At 48.1% G+C, this 19831-nt stretch overlaps 2 protein-coding genes across 2 annotated transcripts; one reads left to right on the top strand and one right to left on the bottom strand.

The window, feature by feature from the left end:
* The first annotated feature begins 2096 nt into the window (after positions 1 to 2096).
* On the top strand, positions 2097 to 10357 carry LOC135816008 (ribosome production factor 1-like). Its single transcript, XM_065329362.1, has 8 exons — positions 2097 to 2300; positions 3486 to 3563; positions 4430 to 4525; positions 5091 to 5244; positions 6019 to 6101; positions 6720 to 6898; positions 8254 to 8380; positions 9713 to 10357. Exons 1-8 carry the CDS (start codon positions 2178 to 2180, stop codon positions 9752 to 9754), a joined length of 882 nt encoding a protein of 293 aa, XP_065185434.1. The 5' UTR covers positions 2097 to 2177; the 3' UTR covers positions 9755 to 10357.
* Positions 10358 to 11779: 1422 nt separating this feature from the next.
* LOC135816006 (uncharacterized) lies at positions 11780 to 19818 on the bottom strand. Its single transcript, XM_065329361.1, has 4 exons — positions 18189 to 19818; positions 16792 to 17265; positions 15175 to 16279; positions 11780 to 13958 (listed from the first exon to the last, which is right to left on the bottom strand). The coding sequence occupies exons 1-4, from the start codon at positions 19460 to 19462 to the stop codon at positions 12315 to 12317; spliced, it is 4497 nt and encodes a 1498-aa protein (XP_065185433.1). The 5' UTR covers positions 19463 to 19818; the 3' UTR covers positions 11780 to 12314.
* Positions 19819 to 19831: the final 13 nt, after the last annotated feature.

Genomic DNA, 19831 nt, shown 5'->3' with positions numbered 1-19831 from the left:
GAAGAAGAAAATGTTTGACTTGAAGATTTGTTGGGATTTGAACTCACAACTTCATGGTCAGCAGACAGCATTCATAACCACAAGGCCAAAAAGGAAGGGATAAATCGTGGGTTTTGATAACAAATCGATACTGGCTTCCAGGGCAAATTATAAACCATGGGAGAAGGCCAGAAACCTGGCCGAAATACTAACTCCTTAATGGTTGGTCCAATAGACCCTTTGCACAATAACGGTCACGTGATCCGAGACGGGGCATCCTCTTCGATTTTTGTGCAGAGTATCAGTTGTTGAGCATGGTGGAACACTGTATTTTTCCATTTTGGAGATGGAGGAGAGAGTGTCGAGTGGTTTGCCATCGATGGCTGTGAAACCCGTGGACGAACTGTCAAATGAAGAATGGTCTGTGAAGGAACTGAACAGTTTTCTGCTGAATGAGGGTGCGTATCTGTCTGGAAAAAGAAGGAGTCTTTGGAGCGGTAAGTTTTCCGCATTCAGTGGATATTTCGGATTACTGTAGATTGAACTATTTTTCTTTTCTCTACCTTCTCTCCTCTGTCGATGTAGAGAACACTTCTCTATGCAGAACCCTGATGCTCCTAGAACTAAGAAGGGCACCACTTCCTCGAGTGTACTTTCATCATGCCCAACGTTTCATGCGTCCGACACCCAGTGGATGAGTGATGAACCTCTGTTTCCCAGAGTGAGTGCCACACCACCCTTGCTCGTCTCCAACGCAGGGGCAAGTCGCCGACGACAGTGAAGAGGGAGCTGATGGAGTAGTACTAGTGAACAAGCCCGTGGATAGTATCCATGAGTTTTACTTTGGTGGCTATGTGCATAATGTGGAAGTCGGTCATATCGTGCACACAGCCACAGCTCGAACTCAGATGACTTTCTCCGCACACCTGAGCGATGAGGCTGCGTCTCTCTCCACTTCAACATCAGCAGCTCGAGCAGCGCCAGCAAGCAGTCGATCTTCCAATAGCGAAGACAGGGATGGGTCATGCCTTTTTCTCAAGCTCCAGAGTCTCTTGGCAGGGCTAGGGCGTTCATTATCTTAGCAAAAACAAGGATGAAAATCGTTCCGAGCACAACACTGTGAACGATATCGCAGCACTGCGGCCCTCTTCTCGCCAGATAGCCAGGATTCCAGAGTGTGGAATGCCAGCATCACCAGGGAACGCATGGAAAGACGAGTGGGTTCCTTAGACTAACGTTAGGGATGACGGTTGCTGCAAACAAGAACCCAACAGTGGTCCTTGGAAAGCACTTCGAAACTTCTTCCTTCAAAACTAAAAATACTTCAAATGAAAAAAGGCTGGGGAGTACATACATGAACATCGCGTCGGGACCGTGAAAACACAGCCTGTCACAGGAAACTTCATCACGTCCTGCAGCAAACCATGCATGCTGGTTGCATGCCAAGTGTGCAGCGCGTGCACAGCATGCCCCGTCTCGACCCCTCTCGCTTATTGTGCAAAGGGTCTATTGTTCCGAAACCTTCACAGAACAATTTGCCGTGTCCTAACAAGCCGTTTTATGTACTTTGTTGTCCAAATTTCCCTTATCTTCATACTTTTTAAGACCCAAACTTGATTGCTAATCTTTTTGAAACAGACTGTAGTAGAAGTTAGTCAACTACTAGTAATAGTTACTTAGTGCCTTTTACTTGGGGAGTCCAAAAAAGGCCTAGGCGATGCCTTAGTGATTACAGGATAGATGCTGGCATACATGCTAGGAATAGGATTGCTCGAACTGAACTCCATCTCCATCAGTACGTAAGTCTACAGACTCCGGACTCCGGAGACGATCTCCCAGACTCCCACATATGTGCACAGTCCACACGTATACAATATAAAATTAATAATTATTAATTTTTTAAATGGGTTATGTACTCTTGATTGGGTTATGTACTCTTGGCTATAGCTATGACATAAGCCATGACATAATTCACAAAAATGGATTTGTGTTGTGTAACCATATCAACAGCAACATGGCGGCGAAACATCAAGATTTTCGAGTTTAGTCATTCAAAAATAATTATTGAAAACTATTAATTAATTTTGCCTGTGCTGTACTGTTTGTTCAAGGCTGGCAGCAGTTCGTTGTTGCGCTGCACTGTGGAAATTATTGTAGTCCACTTTCAAGTAAAGTTTGTAGTTTACGAAAGGCCCAAAATGGCTCGGTCTAAAGTGGCCGCGCGAAAGGCCATGGCCATGAGAGGAAGACGAGGAGCATCAGGACGACCGGAGATAGTGAAGCCTGCGAAACGTGTACGGCCTGGAAAGAAAGATCCAGATGTAAGTTGTGTATTATAATGGCGGGCACATAGGTATCATGTACTTCGCTGATGGTCTGTAACGTCAGGTAGATACACCGGTCAGTGACCAGTTTGCATTTGGAGACCCAATCCTTTTCTCTCGTACACGTAGAATATTGAGTCGATCATAAACTACACATTACAAGTACTGTATGTCCAGTCTGTAACCAAGAGGATAGACTTTTACTGATGCTTGAACAAACTTACAGGAGGAAACGGTAGCAATTCTGTAGTATAGTCTGTGGGGGTTCTCACATCACCTCACAACATGATGCAGATAGACTAGAATATAAAGCAGATTTCTAATCTCTCATTATATGTAGAGCACGGGCCAGTGCAGCTACAATGCACCCAAATGGTGTGCTCATCTAACTTACGTGCATGTATAAGTGTCCCCCCGTACAGTCCCGTACAGTCCCGTACAGGAAATAGAGATAAATGGTATACTAGTAGTAACATTGGCATTTAACGTCTGCATGTCATTGCTATTGCATCGTCTGACAGTTTCAGTGTTGGTACATTGTGAACACACACACCACACACACACACACACGCACACACACGCACACACACGCACACACACACACACACATACACACACACACGCACTCTCTCTCTCTCTCTCTCTCTCTCTCTCTCTCTCTCTCTCTTCTATGAAGAGCGTAACTTTCAATGTATGGAAATACCAATACCATATTCCCCTCCGATATGCATAATCAGTCATCACAAGCATGGCTATCACAGACTCTTCATAGTCTACTGTCGATGCACAGTTGTGCTATAGGGCTTTCAGGTTGATCTCAAGCCTATACTGTCTCTGGTACATGCATGTAGCAACAAGGTGTGACAGCGGCGTACAGAGAATGATTCGTATTGTGCATGTACCTTCGATACATTGCTGTTATAGTGATATTTATTTATTTATTTATTGCATCATTATCTCGTGGCAAGCAATGCCAATATTGAATGAGAGAGGGGTGATAGCCAACCACGGCCAAATCAACAAAAGAAAAGTAGTTGACATACATGTATAAGAAAGAAGAAAGAAAGAAGATAACTCAAGAGATACGAATATGTTTAGCACGGTACTCCAACATTTCTCCTGTGCTGTTTTTCACCACCGTCGTTTGTCGCTGTTCATGTTGGTCTTCTTTCCCTTCATCAGGCACCAGTCAAGCCACAGAGAACCATTGAAAATGCTAGAGTGTTTGACTCCACTCTTGTGGCCGGTCAGGATCCAGAGGTGAGCACTGTCTGGCTGTGCTATGATAGTTGTTTGAGTGCAGCTGGGAGTGTGTGTGTGTGTGTGTGTGTGTGTGTGTGCGCGCGCGCGCGCGCGTGTGTGTGTGTGTGTGTGTGTGTGTGTGTGTGTGTGTGCTGTTGAATGGTGTAATCCCAGCACAAGTAAGCTATGTCTAAAATACGGTAGCTGTTCGCTATCATCGCTTCCGCGATGGGCATGTCTGAGGTCTGAGGTGTGTGCGCGCGCGCGCGTGCGTGCGTGTGTGTGGTGATTGTCATTAGCGGTACTGTGGTGTTCTGGCCAATGTCTTGTGTTGCGCTGCATTGACTGTGTAGCTTCACTCTGCCGTCTGTAGCTGCAGCTTGTTATGTGATGACATTACCTATGATGGCCGTGCATAGTCATGTGTCTTGTACGTCATAGCCCAGTATGTCTTCTGCCTAAAACGTCTCAACTTGTACAAACATCTTCGGATCCGTCTTGTTAACCTTACATCTCTGCCTTCTTGTTGTTCTTCGTTCTTTACTTGTTTGCTTCGTGCCTTTTTGTTAATGTATCCTTCCACAAACTCACTTGTTGTTCTTTCGTGTATGTGGATGTGAAGCCAGACTTAACACTTTGTAGTCATCTACCATATTGCAGTGTCACCCTACGTGGGTGGTGTCTCATTCAGACTGCCATGTAGTTTGTTGAGGTGCTGTTGCAGTGGTGAATGCTTGTGTTTTCTATTGTACAGTATTACTGCATGCGCTGGACTGCTTCTCACAATGTCTTTGCACGCTGCCCTCCTGCTGTGATTGTTACACCATGGGGTTCTGGTCTCATGACGTTATGCGGTGTGTGTTTGACTCTGTGCTGCACGCCAGGTTGTAGAAGATGAGCGTACTGATGAGCTGCAGTGGTGTTTTGACCGCAGCAAGGCACCTTACGTCCTCATCACGACTGACCACAAGCCCCACACGGTGAGCTAAGCAGTGCAATTTATCATAGACGAACAGCGGACATGCCTTTCCCCACTACTACAGCCGTGGCTAAAGAAACCCGACCCGTGAGCTGAAAGCAACGCCAAGGCTCATGCAGCCCCTGCGGCCCTCGAGTGGGTTTTTCGACTGTGCATGATGTAATTGAAATGAAAACATGGCACTGCCTTTGACTCGCAGGTCAGTTTTTTGGCCACAGCTGTAGTATGAAAGTAACTGATATTACTGTCATGCTGGTTGAAGTGAATCAGCATGAGTCTGAGTCCACACCTTGCCTTATGGTTGGGTGAGAGAGGAGAGAAGACCTACATGCCAGCAGGTAAGCAACCATGTCAGCAAGTTTGATACGCAGACCAACGAAAAACACACGGCTTTATTTTTTACTGAAATGCAGCAGACTAATGACTGCAGTAGATTTTGAAGTGATGAATATCTTATCTTCTTCTTGTCTTGCTCTCATGGTACATGTGATCATCGGCAATCCTGCTCGTTAGGTGAAGAACATGAAGTGACGTAAATGCTCTAATGTACTTTCTGCTCACTTCAGGCGTCCCTGCAAGTCGCCGAGGAGCTGTGCGTTAGCATTCCCAATGCAGAGTTCTTCCCACGCAAGAGTGACGACATCAAGAAGATGGTACCGAAGGCTATCGAGCGTGGCTACACGTGCATTTTGATCATCAATGAAGATCACAAGATGCCCAGTATCCTGCCAGTATTGCTTTGCTGGATCATTATGTGTTACCGTAGTAGATCTAGTACTATGTCTGTCTGTACAGTGTATCTTGATTTAGTCTAGGCGTGTTAATTAATTAAATTAACGTCGGAGCGTTGAGAGAGAGAGTGTGTGTGTGTGTGTGTGTGTGTGTGTGTGTGTGTGTGTGTGTGTGTGTGTGTGTGTGTGTGTGTGTGTGTGTGAACCGTGTCCTGACACCAGTCATGATGTCATCACAGTACTGTAAACCGCTCAATATTTGCGTCACTAAATGTTCACGGTTTCTCAACATCAGCTGGTCTGCGAGGACAAATGTTTACGGAGTACTGCGGCCACATGCATAACACCATTGAAGATTGGTTTCACGCTGGTTAGTGCTTGCGTTATACCCTTCTTGCAAGAATCGCGAACGTAAATACTTCGCAAACATTAGGCAGTTTGCAGTACGTGTGCGCTGAACTCAAACCATCATCTGACATTACCTTGTAATGTTTTGCATTTGACTGCTGTTTCCAACATGCAAGTTGCTCGCAGAAATTTGTAATTTGTTTGGGAGTCTTCACTGTATGATCTTGCTGTAAGGAGAACTAGCAACTGATGAGCAGGTACAAGCACTAGAACGTTTTGGATTAGTACCACTTCAAAGTATGCTGTGTTCTTTCCATGCCCCCTTCTGGCTCTTGCCTTGTGCCTCTGTTCCTAGTTTCCATGCTCTTTTCTTCTGTCTGTATGACATGCTCCTTGACGACCGTACCCACCATAGACTCACTGACTGTGTGTCACCTTCCCGTTGGACCCACTGCCGTGTTCAAGCTGACCAGCTTCAAAATGTCCAAAGCTATCCGGGTAAGTCGGCATGCCCGGTGACCATGCCCACCACCATGTACACGACTGGATTATGACGATGCATGGTCAGACCTAGCTTATCCGCGCCGCTTCAACCCAGCTCTCTCGCCAACCAGTGAAAATCAACAGGAGATTTGTACTGAACACCGCGTAGTGCCGTGTGCCGTGTTCTCAATTATCCTGCTTCCGCACTTATCCGGTTATTTTGTCGTACTTGTGCAGCTAAGCGAGTTCTGACTGTACTCAGGTGTCTGTGCGTGACGGTGGTGTGCATGTATGTTACTGACTGGCTACTGCAAGACAGACAACAGACTACACTCTCTATACTCTATACTCTGAGAACACGGCACATTAACTATGTTGATCAAAGGACCTTCTCAATGAAATGATCTCTATGCATGTCATAATGTCCATGACTATGCTTGTAAACAGTCGACGTGTGGAGACAATTTTTTTAAATAGCAATAAAGAGCACAAATTCTGCCATCATTGCCACACAACAACGAACTTGTGCCCACAATTTCCATGTTACAAACAGCGAAGTCATGAAAGTTTTCCCAAAATTGATTTTTTGTCCCATTCATGCCTATGACTATGCCCGCGTGTATATCGTGTTAGGGTCATGGTCGCCGTAGTCACCACCGGCCTGAGGTGATCCTGAATCGTTTCAGCACCAGACTCGGTCACCAAGCCGGTCGCATCCTGGGTGCCGTCTTCTCGCTGGACCCGGAGTTCAAGGGACGCAGCGTCGTCACATGGCACAACCAGCGCGACTTCATCTTCTTCAGGCACCACAGGTACTGCTTTTGTGCTGGCTTGTCCACTGTGTATGTGTGGCCGTATCTAATATTAGACACTGAATGCAGCTTTCAACATGTACCGTACTCGCGCGATTAGAGCCCTCTCTTGAATAGTCCAGTGTACCCAAGTGTACGGGCGAAATTAACACAAGCGCAACCTCAACAGGAAGAAAATGAGCTAAAATGGCAGTGAACACAGTCTGATATGGAGGGAGCTAAAATGGCTGTGAAAACAGTCTATTACGGAAAGAGGTAAAATGGTTGTGAACACAGTCTAATACCGAGGGAGCTAAACGTATGGTGCATGGCTAGCTATGAATAGTGCCCTATCTCGAATAGTGCCCCAGTCTCTAAGAGCCAGTGAAAAAATATAGCCCTCTTTTGAATAGTGCCCCCCCCCCTCAGGGCTTGTAACCAAGCCCATTTGCAAGTTTGGTGTTCTTCTGCTAGTGTTCTTGTCCATGTCATTGAACTGGTGGTTCGCAGTTCTTGTGTTGCCCTTTCTGTTCAGTTTGCAGTTCTTGTGTTGCCCTTTCTGTTCAGTTTGCAGTTCTTGTGTTGCCCTTTCTGTTCAGTTTGCAGTTCTTGTGTTGCCCTTTCTGTTCAGTTTGCAGTTCTTGTGTTGCCCTTTCTGTTCAGTTTGCAGTTCTTGTGTTGCCCTTTCTGTTCAGTTTGCAGTTCTTGTGTTGCCCTTTCTGTTCAGTTTGCAGTTCTTGTGTTGCCCTTTCTGTTCAGTTTGCAGTTCTTGTGTTGCCCTTTCTGTTCAGTTTGCAGTTCTTGTGTTGCCCTTTCTGTTCAGTTTGCAGTTCTTGTGTTGCCCTTTCTGTTCAGTTTGCAGTTCTTGTGTTGCCCTTTCTGTTCAGTTTGCAGTTCTTGTGTTGCCCTTTCTGTTCAGTTTGCAGTTCTTGTGTTGCCCTTTCTGTTCAGTTTGCAGTTCTTGTGTTGCCCTTTCTGTTCAGTTTGCAGTTCTTGTGTTGCCCTTTCTGTTCAGTTTGCAGTTCTTGTGTTGCCCTTTCTGTTCAGTTCTTGTGTTGCCCTTTCTGTTCAGTTCTTGTGTTGCCCTTTCTGTTCAGTCCTGATATTTAAAAGTAAACTTTAGGCTCTGTTGTTCTTTTGCTTTCTTTGGTCTTCATGCGGGATGACATAAATGCATTAGCATTGAAAAAATAGTGCCCTCTCTTGAATAATGCCCCATCTGTGATGGACATTGAAAAAATAGTGCCCCAGGGGCACTAAACACGAAAGTAAGGTATATGCTTTCCTGGCTGGTCTTCTAAGGTTCGTAACATTATTTCGAACTGATTGGCAGCTGTTATCAACTTGTGTACGGTGTGTTGTTGTTTCCTGCCTAGATATATCTTCAAGAACAAGCAGAAAGTCGGCCTGCAAGAGTTGGGGCCGCGATTTACACTAAAATTGCGCTCAATACAAAGAGGCACATTTGATAGCAAGTTTGGTGATTACGAATGGATGCTCAAGGTGAGACTTTTTGGATCATGCCGGTCAATGTTTGGTACTGCCGTGAGCATTGTGAGCATGTCATTTTAAACTACTGGTAATTCAATGCCCTGTAGAGCCTTGCTCCCACTCCCAGGCTAGTTGCTTGTACAGTAAGACCAAGAGTACATAACCCCCCCAGAGTGTGCAACACCTGATCCAGCTCTAGATAGGGTCCTGTCCAGGCGACCACTCAGATAAGGCGACAACCTGTCTCAGAAGTCCACTGCATTCAAGACCAAGGGATGCTATTTCCTGTCAAACGACCCTGGATAGGGAGACCACCTGGTTGCAAAGACCACGTTTTTGAGAGTCCCTTGAGCGGTGGTCTTAGACAGGTTCTCACTGTAGTCTATCTATGCTGACTCAGTGTCTGCTCTGCATGATGCTGCATAGTGGCAAGTTCAGAGCTGGGCTGTGAGGGGCCTGGGCCACTCTTTGTACAAGTCTCTGTAGCTGCATGGTTGCGATGCACACCTACATTGTAGTCTGGATTTCGTGTGCACTGTATTTGTCACTGCGATCAGTTCGAGCATTACCGATCTTTTTTGAACTTTGAAGCTCCATTATAGCCTTGTCGTATTTGCAGAAATATTCACACAACTCACTTGCCACCAGTCGTTGGTATAGCCTTTGACTGGGTAAGACTGCGGCGAATATTTCTAGAACTACATTGTAGGGCACTTCCTGTACACGTATATATACGTTGGTAGGGCAAGGGTGTTGTGATCATGGCAGGCTTTCTCTTCGCGATGACCCTGTATCCACCACTGATGCAGGTGCATGCAACTGCTGTGGAGTAGCGTGGCAATAGAGCCTTTTTGTGCCTGTGCTTAGTAGTATTGACATATCCGCGGCAAGCCGCTTATGTACAACGGCATGGGAGAGGATAGCAAAAATGAAAATATATTGTTGGGGAAATCCACGTTATTATCGAATATTCAACATTGACGGGTGTGGGGTTATACCAAATTCCCATAATGTGGAAGTACGTTATTATTGTTGAAAGCACTAGGTGATCTGCACTCTACGATGTGACCTGTGCGATTATATCGTTAAATGATTGCCTGTTCCGAGCCACCAATCGCAGTGTCTCCAGGTCCTTCAGACTCCGGAGACGCATGGACGTTGCCTTGGCTAATTCGTTGTCTATCGCCTGTGCTTGGACACATGCAATTGTTTATGTGCAGCCCGAGTGAAGGTTGCTTCCTGATATTGCACTGATTTCCATGTGTCCTGCCGGGGTTCATTTGTGTGTGTGTGGTGTTATTGTCCTTTCCTTTCAATGCCTTGTTTGTGTATTTCTTCTCGCAGCGGCATCAAATGGAAACAAGTCGCACCAAGTTCTTCCTTTGAATCCTCCATCCTGTACGTCACCATTGTATATACTTGTACATACTTGCCTTGAGAAGTGTCACATTGCATGCCTGCGCTTGCTGGTGCCACTGATTGCACATAGTCATCGGCAATACGTTTAGTTAGCCGCACTTTCTACCCTGCACCGTGTATATAGTTCTTCTTCGGCTCAGCCCACGCATCGTGCAGCTCTGTCCGCTTTTGTACAGTGGATGCCGCCCCTGGCCTTCTGGTCATAGGGACTCTTGCCAAGCTGGTTGCACCTTCTTTCTTTCTTCTGCGGATGTGTATAGTTTAATTCAGAGGTCTAATTTCTATACAGATTACTAGTGCATGTACATCTACATGCTTTGCCATCATTATTTCAGTAATGTTAATGATTTGCCTCCCTTGTGTTAATGTTTTTTTCTTTAAAATAAGTCGAGTATGTTTCTCATGCTCAGTGACACTCTCAAGTCACTCTTGATCTTGCCCTCTTTCGCTGGGCAGACTATGCAGTGCGAGCTGCGATTCTAGTGAGTTGTCCTGTTTCGCAATTAGCTCTTGGCTCTTTTGCGAACAATACAAGCCACATCTAGACTCAGAGCAGAACGTTTACATTACAATCCAGAAAGATGTCTAAGTGAATGAAATAGTCTCCCCCCCCCCCCCCCCCGGCGAAGACTAGGGCTGCTGCTTGTTCGTGCCGAGAAAGTGTCTTCAATTTGAATGTTTGCAGCATTTTCCTCGGCTGTACAAGTAGAATACAGTTTCGTATGGAGTCCCCGTAAACTGACTTGACTTTCACGTAGTTTGTGGTCTCGCTTTGCTCAGTACACACGTACTGCCGTGCTGCTCAATGAAATCCAATCTCATGAATATGTTAGCACCCTGCACTAGTATAGTGCATAGCCCAGTGTTGGCAGTTGTGGGACTGCATAGCGCCCGGTGAAGGTTGACCTGCACGACCAAGTTTCATTGAGCAGTGGAGTGTAGCTCATCTGATGATGAGCCCCAGCCATGAACACCAAAGTCATGGACAGCCACATTCCCAGGACCAGTCACCTGCGACGGAGAAGTTTGTTGAGGGAACTGCTATCTCTTAATTTGCTAAATATTATATAGGATTTTGGTCATATTTTTCAACTCAAAAGGGGTGTGGCATGAGAATAGCAAAAAGTATGTGACCAATTCTTCCTTGCTAGGTCTTAGTAGATATCGAGAGTTGAATAAGATAATTTTTTAAAACACTAACATCTCAGGCTCATCTCCTTACCCAGTATTACTATTACTAAGGCCTGGGCCCTATTTTTCGAATCCTATATATAGGATTTGAGATTTTATTGGACCTTCTTTTATCCTTAAAACTGGTAGTTTCATGACGGCATGTGCGATATGTCATCATGAAACCACCCCGTGCCACACCTGCAATGTTCTTTTGCACATTCACTGCTTCAGTCCTTTCCATGACAGCAGCTGAACAATTATGCTCAAATTTCCAATTATTGCGGAAAATAGGTATTCATCAGAAATATTATCGCCCTATGAATCTAAAATGTAAACTTATGCCTCAAACATATTTACAACTTCCATGAAAACCATTATGCCGTTATTATTGGTCGTGATGACCAATAACAACGGCATAAAAGGCACACATTTTCTAATCCTATATATAGGATTTTCGGCCAGCAAATTAAGAGATAATAGCAAGACATGGCTTGTCAAGTGATCGCATGTACAACACTCAATTCATCGGTGTGTGTGTGTGTGTCACGAGTCCACCCATAGTTTCGGGATTTCCCGGGGTGTCGGCCGTTGGGCGGTTCAATAGCCAATTTTGTCCTCTTTCCAAGATTCCTTTTGAGTTCCTCTCTCTCCTCTCCCGGGGAGACCCACGTGACCAATTTTGGCAGTGAGCAAGTACAGTACAGTACAGTACAGTGTGTGTGTGTGTGTGTGTGTGTGTGTGCGTGCGTGCGTGTGTGCGTGTGTGTGTGTGTGAAGCTGGTTTTCACCAGGTCAAGGTAAAAAAATACCTAAGAAGAATAGTACAAATACTGGACTACGTATTGCAAGTATCATCAAGTAGAAGTAGGTAATGTGCACAGGAAATAGGTGCAAGGCAATACGCTGCTTTGCTGGCTGTCTCACTGGCATCATTACTCTCAACTTATGCATATCAAAGATAATCTTGCGTGATCGCCGGCGAGCATGCAGAGCAGGGGAAGGACCTTGATCAAGAGACATATCAAGAAATATAGGAACTTGTGACGAGAGAAAGTCCGAGCCCTCAGACAGCCGCATGTGTCTTGATAAAAAAATACATTGACAAGCTTCCAAAGTGTTTCGGAGAAAACATGTGCATAGGCCTTGTTCAGAAGACAGCTCAACAACTGCTATAATAGACTTTGATTGTTACAAGAGGTGAAGTAAAATAAAAGTCAACAACAACAACAACAACAACAACAACAACAACAATTCAGAATAAGCATGGTAAGACATGCGAAGTCCTGTAGGTAGGCGAACACACCCATGGTAAAAAGAAAAGGAAGAAGAAAGAAACCGCCTGGCTTGCGGAAGGTCACGAGAAAATACTTGCCTGTAGTTTCTGCAGCGCCTGTCTAGGTCGAGGTGCAACACCGCGCACAGTCAGTACACATGATGACATGCCGGACAGACTGGCCAGCTCGCTGGATGCATAGCCATCGCGACTCACGGACACCGTGATCTCCACTAAATGCTCGGCAGCGGCTTCGGCAACGCGATTGCACAGCCGTGTGTCGGCCTTTCCCGGGAAGCACATTTCCAACTCCAGCAGAGGTACATTGAAGAGCTCACTAAGACGCTGACCTGCTAAGGTGACTTGCTCCTCACTCACACCATTCATATGCCAGATAAGAGCACTCGGCGGGGTGACGAAGTACCTCTCACCCGCACCGCCTTCAGCCGCCATCAATTGCACTTTGCCATCGTCGATTTTCGACTTCATCTCCTCGAGTACAGCTTTCTGGTACTCGGCGACAGCATCTTTCGCCGGAGGGCACACAATGTGCATCGTCTCTTCCAGTTCTTTGAGGACTTCAACGGCTTCGGGTACGCTTAACTGTGGGACGAGCCAATGGGCAATGCTCAAGGAACGTGTGCAAATATCCACCTCCAGCTCGGCCAGGTAGTTGTGCAGCGACTCAACCACATCGTCCATGCTCAGAGCGGAGCCAATCACTTCGAGCTGCTCGCCTTGCCAGTGAAATCGAAACTGTAGTTTACTGGCTAGGGTTGTGAGATGCTGCTCGATTTTGGCCTGCATCAGTCTCTTGGCAAGCGCTGAGACAGGAATAGTGACCTCTTTCTCAAGCCACCTGGCAACAACAGCCTTGGCATGGCTCAGCTTCTCCATGGATGGGGCGCACACGTGAATGCCCTTCTCCGTCAGGTGCATGAACGTGCCGTCCTCGGCGCGGCCCTTGTCTTGGTCAAAGCGTGCCTTGACAATGTCTCGCTGCACTCCACTGAGGATAATCTGCTGCTTGAGAACCGAGCTACCAGCGTTGCGAATGGACTGCAGTGTCTCGGTGAACTCACGCCGGTCCGTACCCAGCACGAAGAAGCAGGTTTGCCCATCGATCTGGAAGTCGGGAAACGAATCCGGGAGCTGCAGCACAGGGCGGCAGTCCAGCTTCGTTGTCGGCGTGGATGCGGAATGCGAGAATGCCTTTTCCTGGCGCTCGCACCAAACTGTACTTCTCTGCGCGGCTCCTGTTAGAATGGTCTCCCAGGTGCTCTCCAGACACGTGGCAAGTTCGCTTGGGAACGAGACGGCAATGTGGACAGCGCGCAGGCCCTTCGTCACATCTGAGAGGTGTGCCATAGCAGCCTGCACTGTCTGCTTGGTGCCGTGCAGCTTGGCAACTTTTCCAGAACCACCGGCGACGAGATCCACAGTGCACTCGAGCTCACCGGCCAGCTTGTGTTTGAGCATGATCTCCTGCTCACAGGTCACGCTGAGTTCTTCGGTTACCACGCTGGCGCCATCCTGGACCGCAAATACAGCTTGCTTGGCCAAATCCACGTCAGCACCAGTGAGTCCAGCGATGACAACGCTGCTTTCGCCCGGATTCAACGTGATACACACCACATGCTTGTCCTCCATGGCACTCTTCTCTTTCTCCAGTTTATCAAACAAACCCCTGTCTAGAGGCAGTGTCAGCTTCGCCGGACCCAAGCTCTGTAGACACAAGAAAGAACAGCAAACAATGCCGTGCCTGTGTTGAGTGAAGACACCAGCGCCTTTGCCGTAAGCAGCCACACACCCGTCTACCACAAACAATATTATGTGGGCGTCCCGATGGCACAGGGCCGGAGAAGGCTAGATGTCTGCATTAAACATGAACAGTGGCGTGCCGATTATCCACACACCTTGTGGTGCGGGGCTGTCTCCAGTGTTTTTTCTTCATGGAAAAGCTGATATTTCTCGTCAGGGGGTGCCCGTAGATTGAAATTCCCAGGAAAGTGGTGTGCTACTGTACCAAGCCCCCAAGAGTGTGCAACTCCTGATACTGATACCCTTTCTATGGGCTCCGTCGACGGCGAAAACTCACATCACGTGGTGTAGTGTACCAGTTGTAGGATTCCAGTGCGTTTTCAGTAGCGAGCAGCAGAGTAATAATAAAAGCACTCCCTGGCAGAAACCCACTGCGCGTATGCAACTCGCCAGCATAATCTTGGCAGATTTTCGGTCTGCGGGCACGCTAGCCCTAGTTGGTACGTAGTACAAAACGTACCTGAGACACATGATGTGTGTTTTCGCCGTCGGTGACCCCATATGCAGAGTTACGCACTCTTGGGGGGTTATATACTCTAGGTGCTTCAAGTACTACTGTGCTACTTCTCCTTGTATTCCCTTTTCTCTCTAGCTCTTCTCTTGCACATTCTTGCTATTATTCACTTAATGTGGGGCTTTGAATAAAACAGGACTGGACTGTGCTACTGTAGTACTGTACTACAGTAGTACAGTAGCACAGTGCTACTGTACTACTGTAGTACTGTACTACAGTGCTACTGTACTACTGTAGTACAGTGCTACTGTACTACTGTAGTACAGTGCTACTGTACTACTGTGCTACTGTACTACAGTGCTACTGTACTACAGTGCTACTGTACTACAGTGCTACTGTACTACAGTGCTACTGTGCTACAGTGCTACTGTAGTACTGTGCTACTGTAGTACTGTGCTACTGTACTACAGTGCTACTGTGCTACAGTGCTACTGTACTACTGTGCTACTGTACTACAGTGCTACTGTAGTACTGTGCTACTGTACTACAGTGCTACTGTAGTACTGTGCTACTGTACTACTGTAGCACCTACCCAATACACCCTTATTCCATGCTACACTGCACAGCGGCATACACATACAGCACAACATGAGCAGCCGCACTCACAGATATCCACTTCTGGGCCTGCACAACGTGGTTCTCCGAGCTGCCAAAGATCGCCACAATAACCGAATTAATGTGCGGCGTCGCTTGCATCTTTAGCAGCCCCATGACTTCCTCGGTGGCTTGAAATGTCAAACACACCACGCCAACTTTGCTCTCCACGATCTCTAGGAATCGCTTGCGTAATAAAGCGACCATGTCCATCGTGAGTGTCGGGAGTGACACATATTTAGCTACTACGCCTGCCAGCAGGCCAGGGTGATCGAGGATGGCGTTGGTAGCAGCTTGACGGGCCTCCGTGGTGCCGTGCAACGTGACGCACGGTAGCGTGGTGGTGCTGGCATTCACCACAACTTTGTGCTCTGCTTCTATGTCGGCAATCACCTGCTTGGCGGTATCGTTGTAGGTGATAATGTAGGATAGATAATATAGAGCAAGAGAGGGAGCGGCTGGACCGGCTTCCAACGCTACTTCGTCCTCGATGTTCTCAGCCAGTTTGGTGAAGAAGCGAATGGCTACTTTGACGTCCTCAGCCACGTAGGAACGGATCTCGAGTTCCGTCGTACGAACGCCGTCGTCATCGTCGGATGACCTGTTCACGACATGTACATCTCCCAGGCAGGCAGGGCTCATGTCTTGTGGCAGTTTGATGCTGGCATCTTGCTTCTGTAACTTGCCAATGTAGGCGGCAGTGAACGGAGGTGACGGCAGCTGCACCGTGTCACAGCTTGGACCGTCAAGCAGTAGCGTCAGTGCCCGCATCACCGGCTCAGAGGGAGCACCTCCCAGCAGGTACGACCGTGTCTTGGGATTCTCACTGAACATGGCCAGGACTACGGGCAGCTTGCGTTGCTTTATCAAGCGAGAAGCTGTCCGCGACAGGATGTGCTCAACATCAATCTTTTCTAGCATCCAATCGCTCAGCAATTTCTCCACATACTCCTTTCCTTTGCGAATGGCTGAGCCGGCCGTGCTGCCAGTAGGTACGTCGGTGGCTACCAGCAGCAAGCGCTTTGATCCCGGCTTAAACCCCTCCACGCTCACGCCAAACGTTTTCAACAGCTCCTTCTCCACATTGCTGAACCGCTGAAGGAACTCAACCTGCAGCCTACAAAACAAAACAAAAACACAACTATGTCATACACACCCATACCTCGTTTATCCGGGCGGTTCGGGACCGTAACTTCGAAATAATGCCTGTAACTCCAAATCACATACATATTAATGGGGAAAGGCCATAGGTATGGCATGTGACGTCACTATTTCCACAAAAAGTGACAAAAAGTAGTAATATTTCCACTGAAACCCGCCCAAAGGGTGCCCGGTAGACCGCAGTGCCCATAACTTCGGGGTCCGGATAACCGAGGTATGACTGTGTACCCGTACAAGTAAGAGCCAATGAGCAGCAGGACATCAACAACTAGTATATGACACCAATGCCGTGCTGATCAGGGTGCAGTGCAAAAATCACCAACCATGAAGCCAGCACTGACCCAGTTCAACAGGATGTGCACATTCAGGCAACCCCAACTTTAGGTACACACACACACACACACACACACACACACACACACACACACACACACACACACACACACACACACACAGAAGAAAACTTACACACTTAGCCAGACACTGCGTCGCAGAAAATCCACAGCATTCTTCCATGAGGATGTGACAGCACTGTCCAAACCTACCAGCATCAGCTGCTTGCTATCGTCGACAAGTCGGCCCTGGCAGTCGAGCACTGATTCACCTATAGCCATGGACAGGTCAGCGGGTGTGTTGGAGAAATGTGTGTACTCTCGTGCCGTGAGCTGAATGAACTTCTCCGTAACGCGCCGGAACATGTTCATGTCGATATCGTAGCATTGCGGGCGCTGATTTGCGGCTAGGGATACTCTCCCGGCCTGCCAGTGCATCTGCAAGGCATGTCGGCTTTTGCAGACAGCAAGCTCTGTACGGAACCGCTCGTTCACGAATTCAAACGCAGCCTTGCTTGCCAGGATGTTGAGTGGTGCGGCAAGCTTTGCTTCTCCGGGCACACACGACAGTGGCTGAATTCTATTGTTGTTGTTGTTAGCAGTTGCTGTCCTATAGCACAGCAGAGACATAGTAATGGCAGCAAGAACGGTATTGAACAGCAGCGGTGTGCCCTCCTCGCAAAGAGACGCACTTACTCATCTCATTTTAGCATGGCTGTGAAACAGTGCCCTTTCGAACTGTAGCGAGCACACCTGTCAAACTTCACGTTCAATTACACAGAAGTACTTGTACCACCACCATCCTGAGGCGAGGAAACAAGTGGACGCATGCCAGTGTTTGCAGGTCTAGGGCTGCACAGCGCCTGACACATGTGAAGTAGAGGTGGTGGCCAGTGCCAGGTAGATATGCACAGTTAACAAGACAGACAGACTGGCACCGTGCCGGCATCCCCACATGCATCTCACAGCATACAGTACTGCCGGGCGCCGAAGAACGGAGCGCCGAAGAACGATCGGGCTAGAATTTCATCAACCACAGCATACCAATGTATACACGGTGACTCAACTGCGCATAGACTGTAATAAATGAAAACAAGAGTGCATAAACAAGAGTATGCAACTGTGGTTATGGGTCAGTGCGCGGAGCGCTGCCTTCATTACGTAACTTGCCTTCATCACGCTCTGAAAGCATGCATTCAAACTCACAATTTACACAAGCCCATCCGTTTTTGTTCGATTCGTTCCAGTACCTACGCGATCTCTAAATTCTCGTGTGAACTCCAGTTCTGTACGAAAGTTCATTTCAAACCAGAGGGAAAGTGCGGTGTTTGATTTTCCGCAGTGTGCGGACTGCAGCTGAATGATGTAATGAAGGCAGCGCGCCGCGCATCTGGCCCATAGAAAATAGATCACAGTTGCATACTCTTGTTTATGGACTCTTGATGAAAATAGGAACGGTCTAGGCTAGGAGGCTGGCCCCCTAGTTCTTCGGCGACCGACAGTATCGTACAGATACTCTAGAACAGAACTTACTCTTGTCTGCCAACTGCTTTTTCTGGCATTGGATTTGCAGGCAAGCCAGTCAAACCATTTCCGTTTGGCCTGGAAGCCTTGTGTGTGGTGGGTGGCCTCAGTGCGCTGACTTCAGTATGAAGTGCGGATATGTTCTGCTGAGCGTCGTGCTTGGCCGCATCAGCTACACGGACGTTCGAAGAGGTTGCGCGCTGCCCTGCCAAATCTGCTGGTGCATCCATGCCTTCGTTCGAATGAAGCGACGACGGTGACTTACTCGCAGGCTTTACTGACGACCTGCCAGGCAGAGAACCCGGGCCAGTCGCCGCAGCAGCAGCACCGGTAGCACTGGGCTTGGCATCTTTCTCTGCTTCAGCAGGATTCCTAGCCTGTGCCAGAGGCAGTGGTGTGGATGCAACATTGTACAGGCGACACTCGCTGAACCTCATCGGCCTACGCGCCTTCAAGAACGCAAGTGCACTTTGACTGCTGTCCTCGGATGAAAACTTGACGTAGGCGAACGTCACCATTTGTCCCGGTGCCTTCATCTTAGCTTGTGTGCATCTGACAGAAACGCCAGTGATGGACGTGCTGAACGCCTTGAGAACTGAGCGTAAGTCCGCCTCTCTGCATGTTTGCTCCAGTCCGCCTAGGAACACGCACGGTGGGTCTTTGCGTGCAGCGCTTGCAGTTGGCAGTGCTGCTGCTGCTAGCGGTGTCTTGCCATTCGGAGCTGGCCGAGATGACGGCGCTGGTGTAGCAGCCTGAGAATTCTTCGGCTGCTTTCCCACTGTATCAGCTGCTGCTGCTGCCGATGCTGGCGGACTAGGGTTTTCGGCGGGTTTGTACTGGTCGTAGTCCTGCCTCGACGCCGGCCACACAACCCTGACCTTTCCGACAGTGCCCATGTAAATCTGCTGGCCATACCCACGCGCCACACGTGATCCCACCTTCTCCTCATCGAACTCCAACAAAACTGCCGTGGCCCCCTGCTTGCTATTCTCACTCTGCAGCACACTGACCAGGTGCGATAGCTGTGACGCTGAGAGGGTTTGCTTTGCCCGCACTACGCCGTCCGGAACACGCCCGGGAAAAACGAACGCCACGCATTTCTTGCTGCCTAGCGTGCTTTGAATGCGGCCAGCGTTATGCCTCTCGCCAGCGCGGCCAATCGAGGACTTGGTTGCCTCCCAGACTCTGCCAGCCTGCTGGCGCTTGTCTTTGTCCGGATTTCTCCTAGTGGCCGGTTCAAAGCCATGCTGGCGAGCGTACGAGTCGTCCGCTCGGTCAGCCATTCACTCAATAACCTCAGGCTAGGTTCAACACACAACTCGTCCACCAAGCAACGAGGAACCAAGCAAACTACATCCTCTCGCGCCTGAACTTTCAAAGTCTTCAAGTCATGCTGTTGCGAGTGCTAGTGACGTTAAGCGGAATACACGAAAAGAAGATAACTGCACGAGGGCAGAACCCGTGATCTAGCGATGGTTTCTCTTCGAGCGGGAATTTATTATTTACTTTGCTAAGATAAGCCATAAGGCCAGCTTAGGACCAACTAGCGCATGGTCCCTAGTCTAGCGTGCATGTCCAGGACGACAAAACACGAACAATGATCTGGATTTCTTGCAGCAGGCAGAAGAGCATGCAAGTACAGGCGAAAAGTA

This window comes from Sycon ciliatum, chromosome 4 (genome assembly GCF_964019385.1).
Source record: "Sycon ciliatum chromosome 4, ocSycCili1.1, whole genome shotgun sequence".
Lineage (NCBI taxonomy): Eukaryota > Metazoa > Porifera > Calcarea > Leucosolenida > Sycettidae > Sycon > Sycon ciliatum.
Note: the sequence above shows the minus strand (reverse complement) of the source record. Positions and strands in the feature narration are given on the sequence as shown.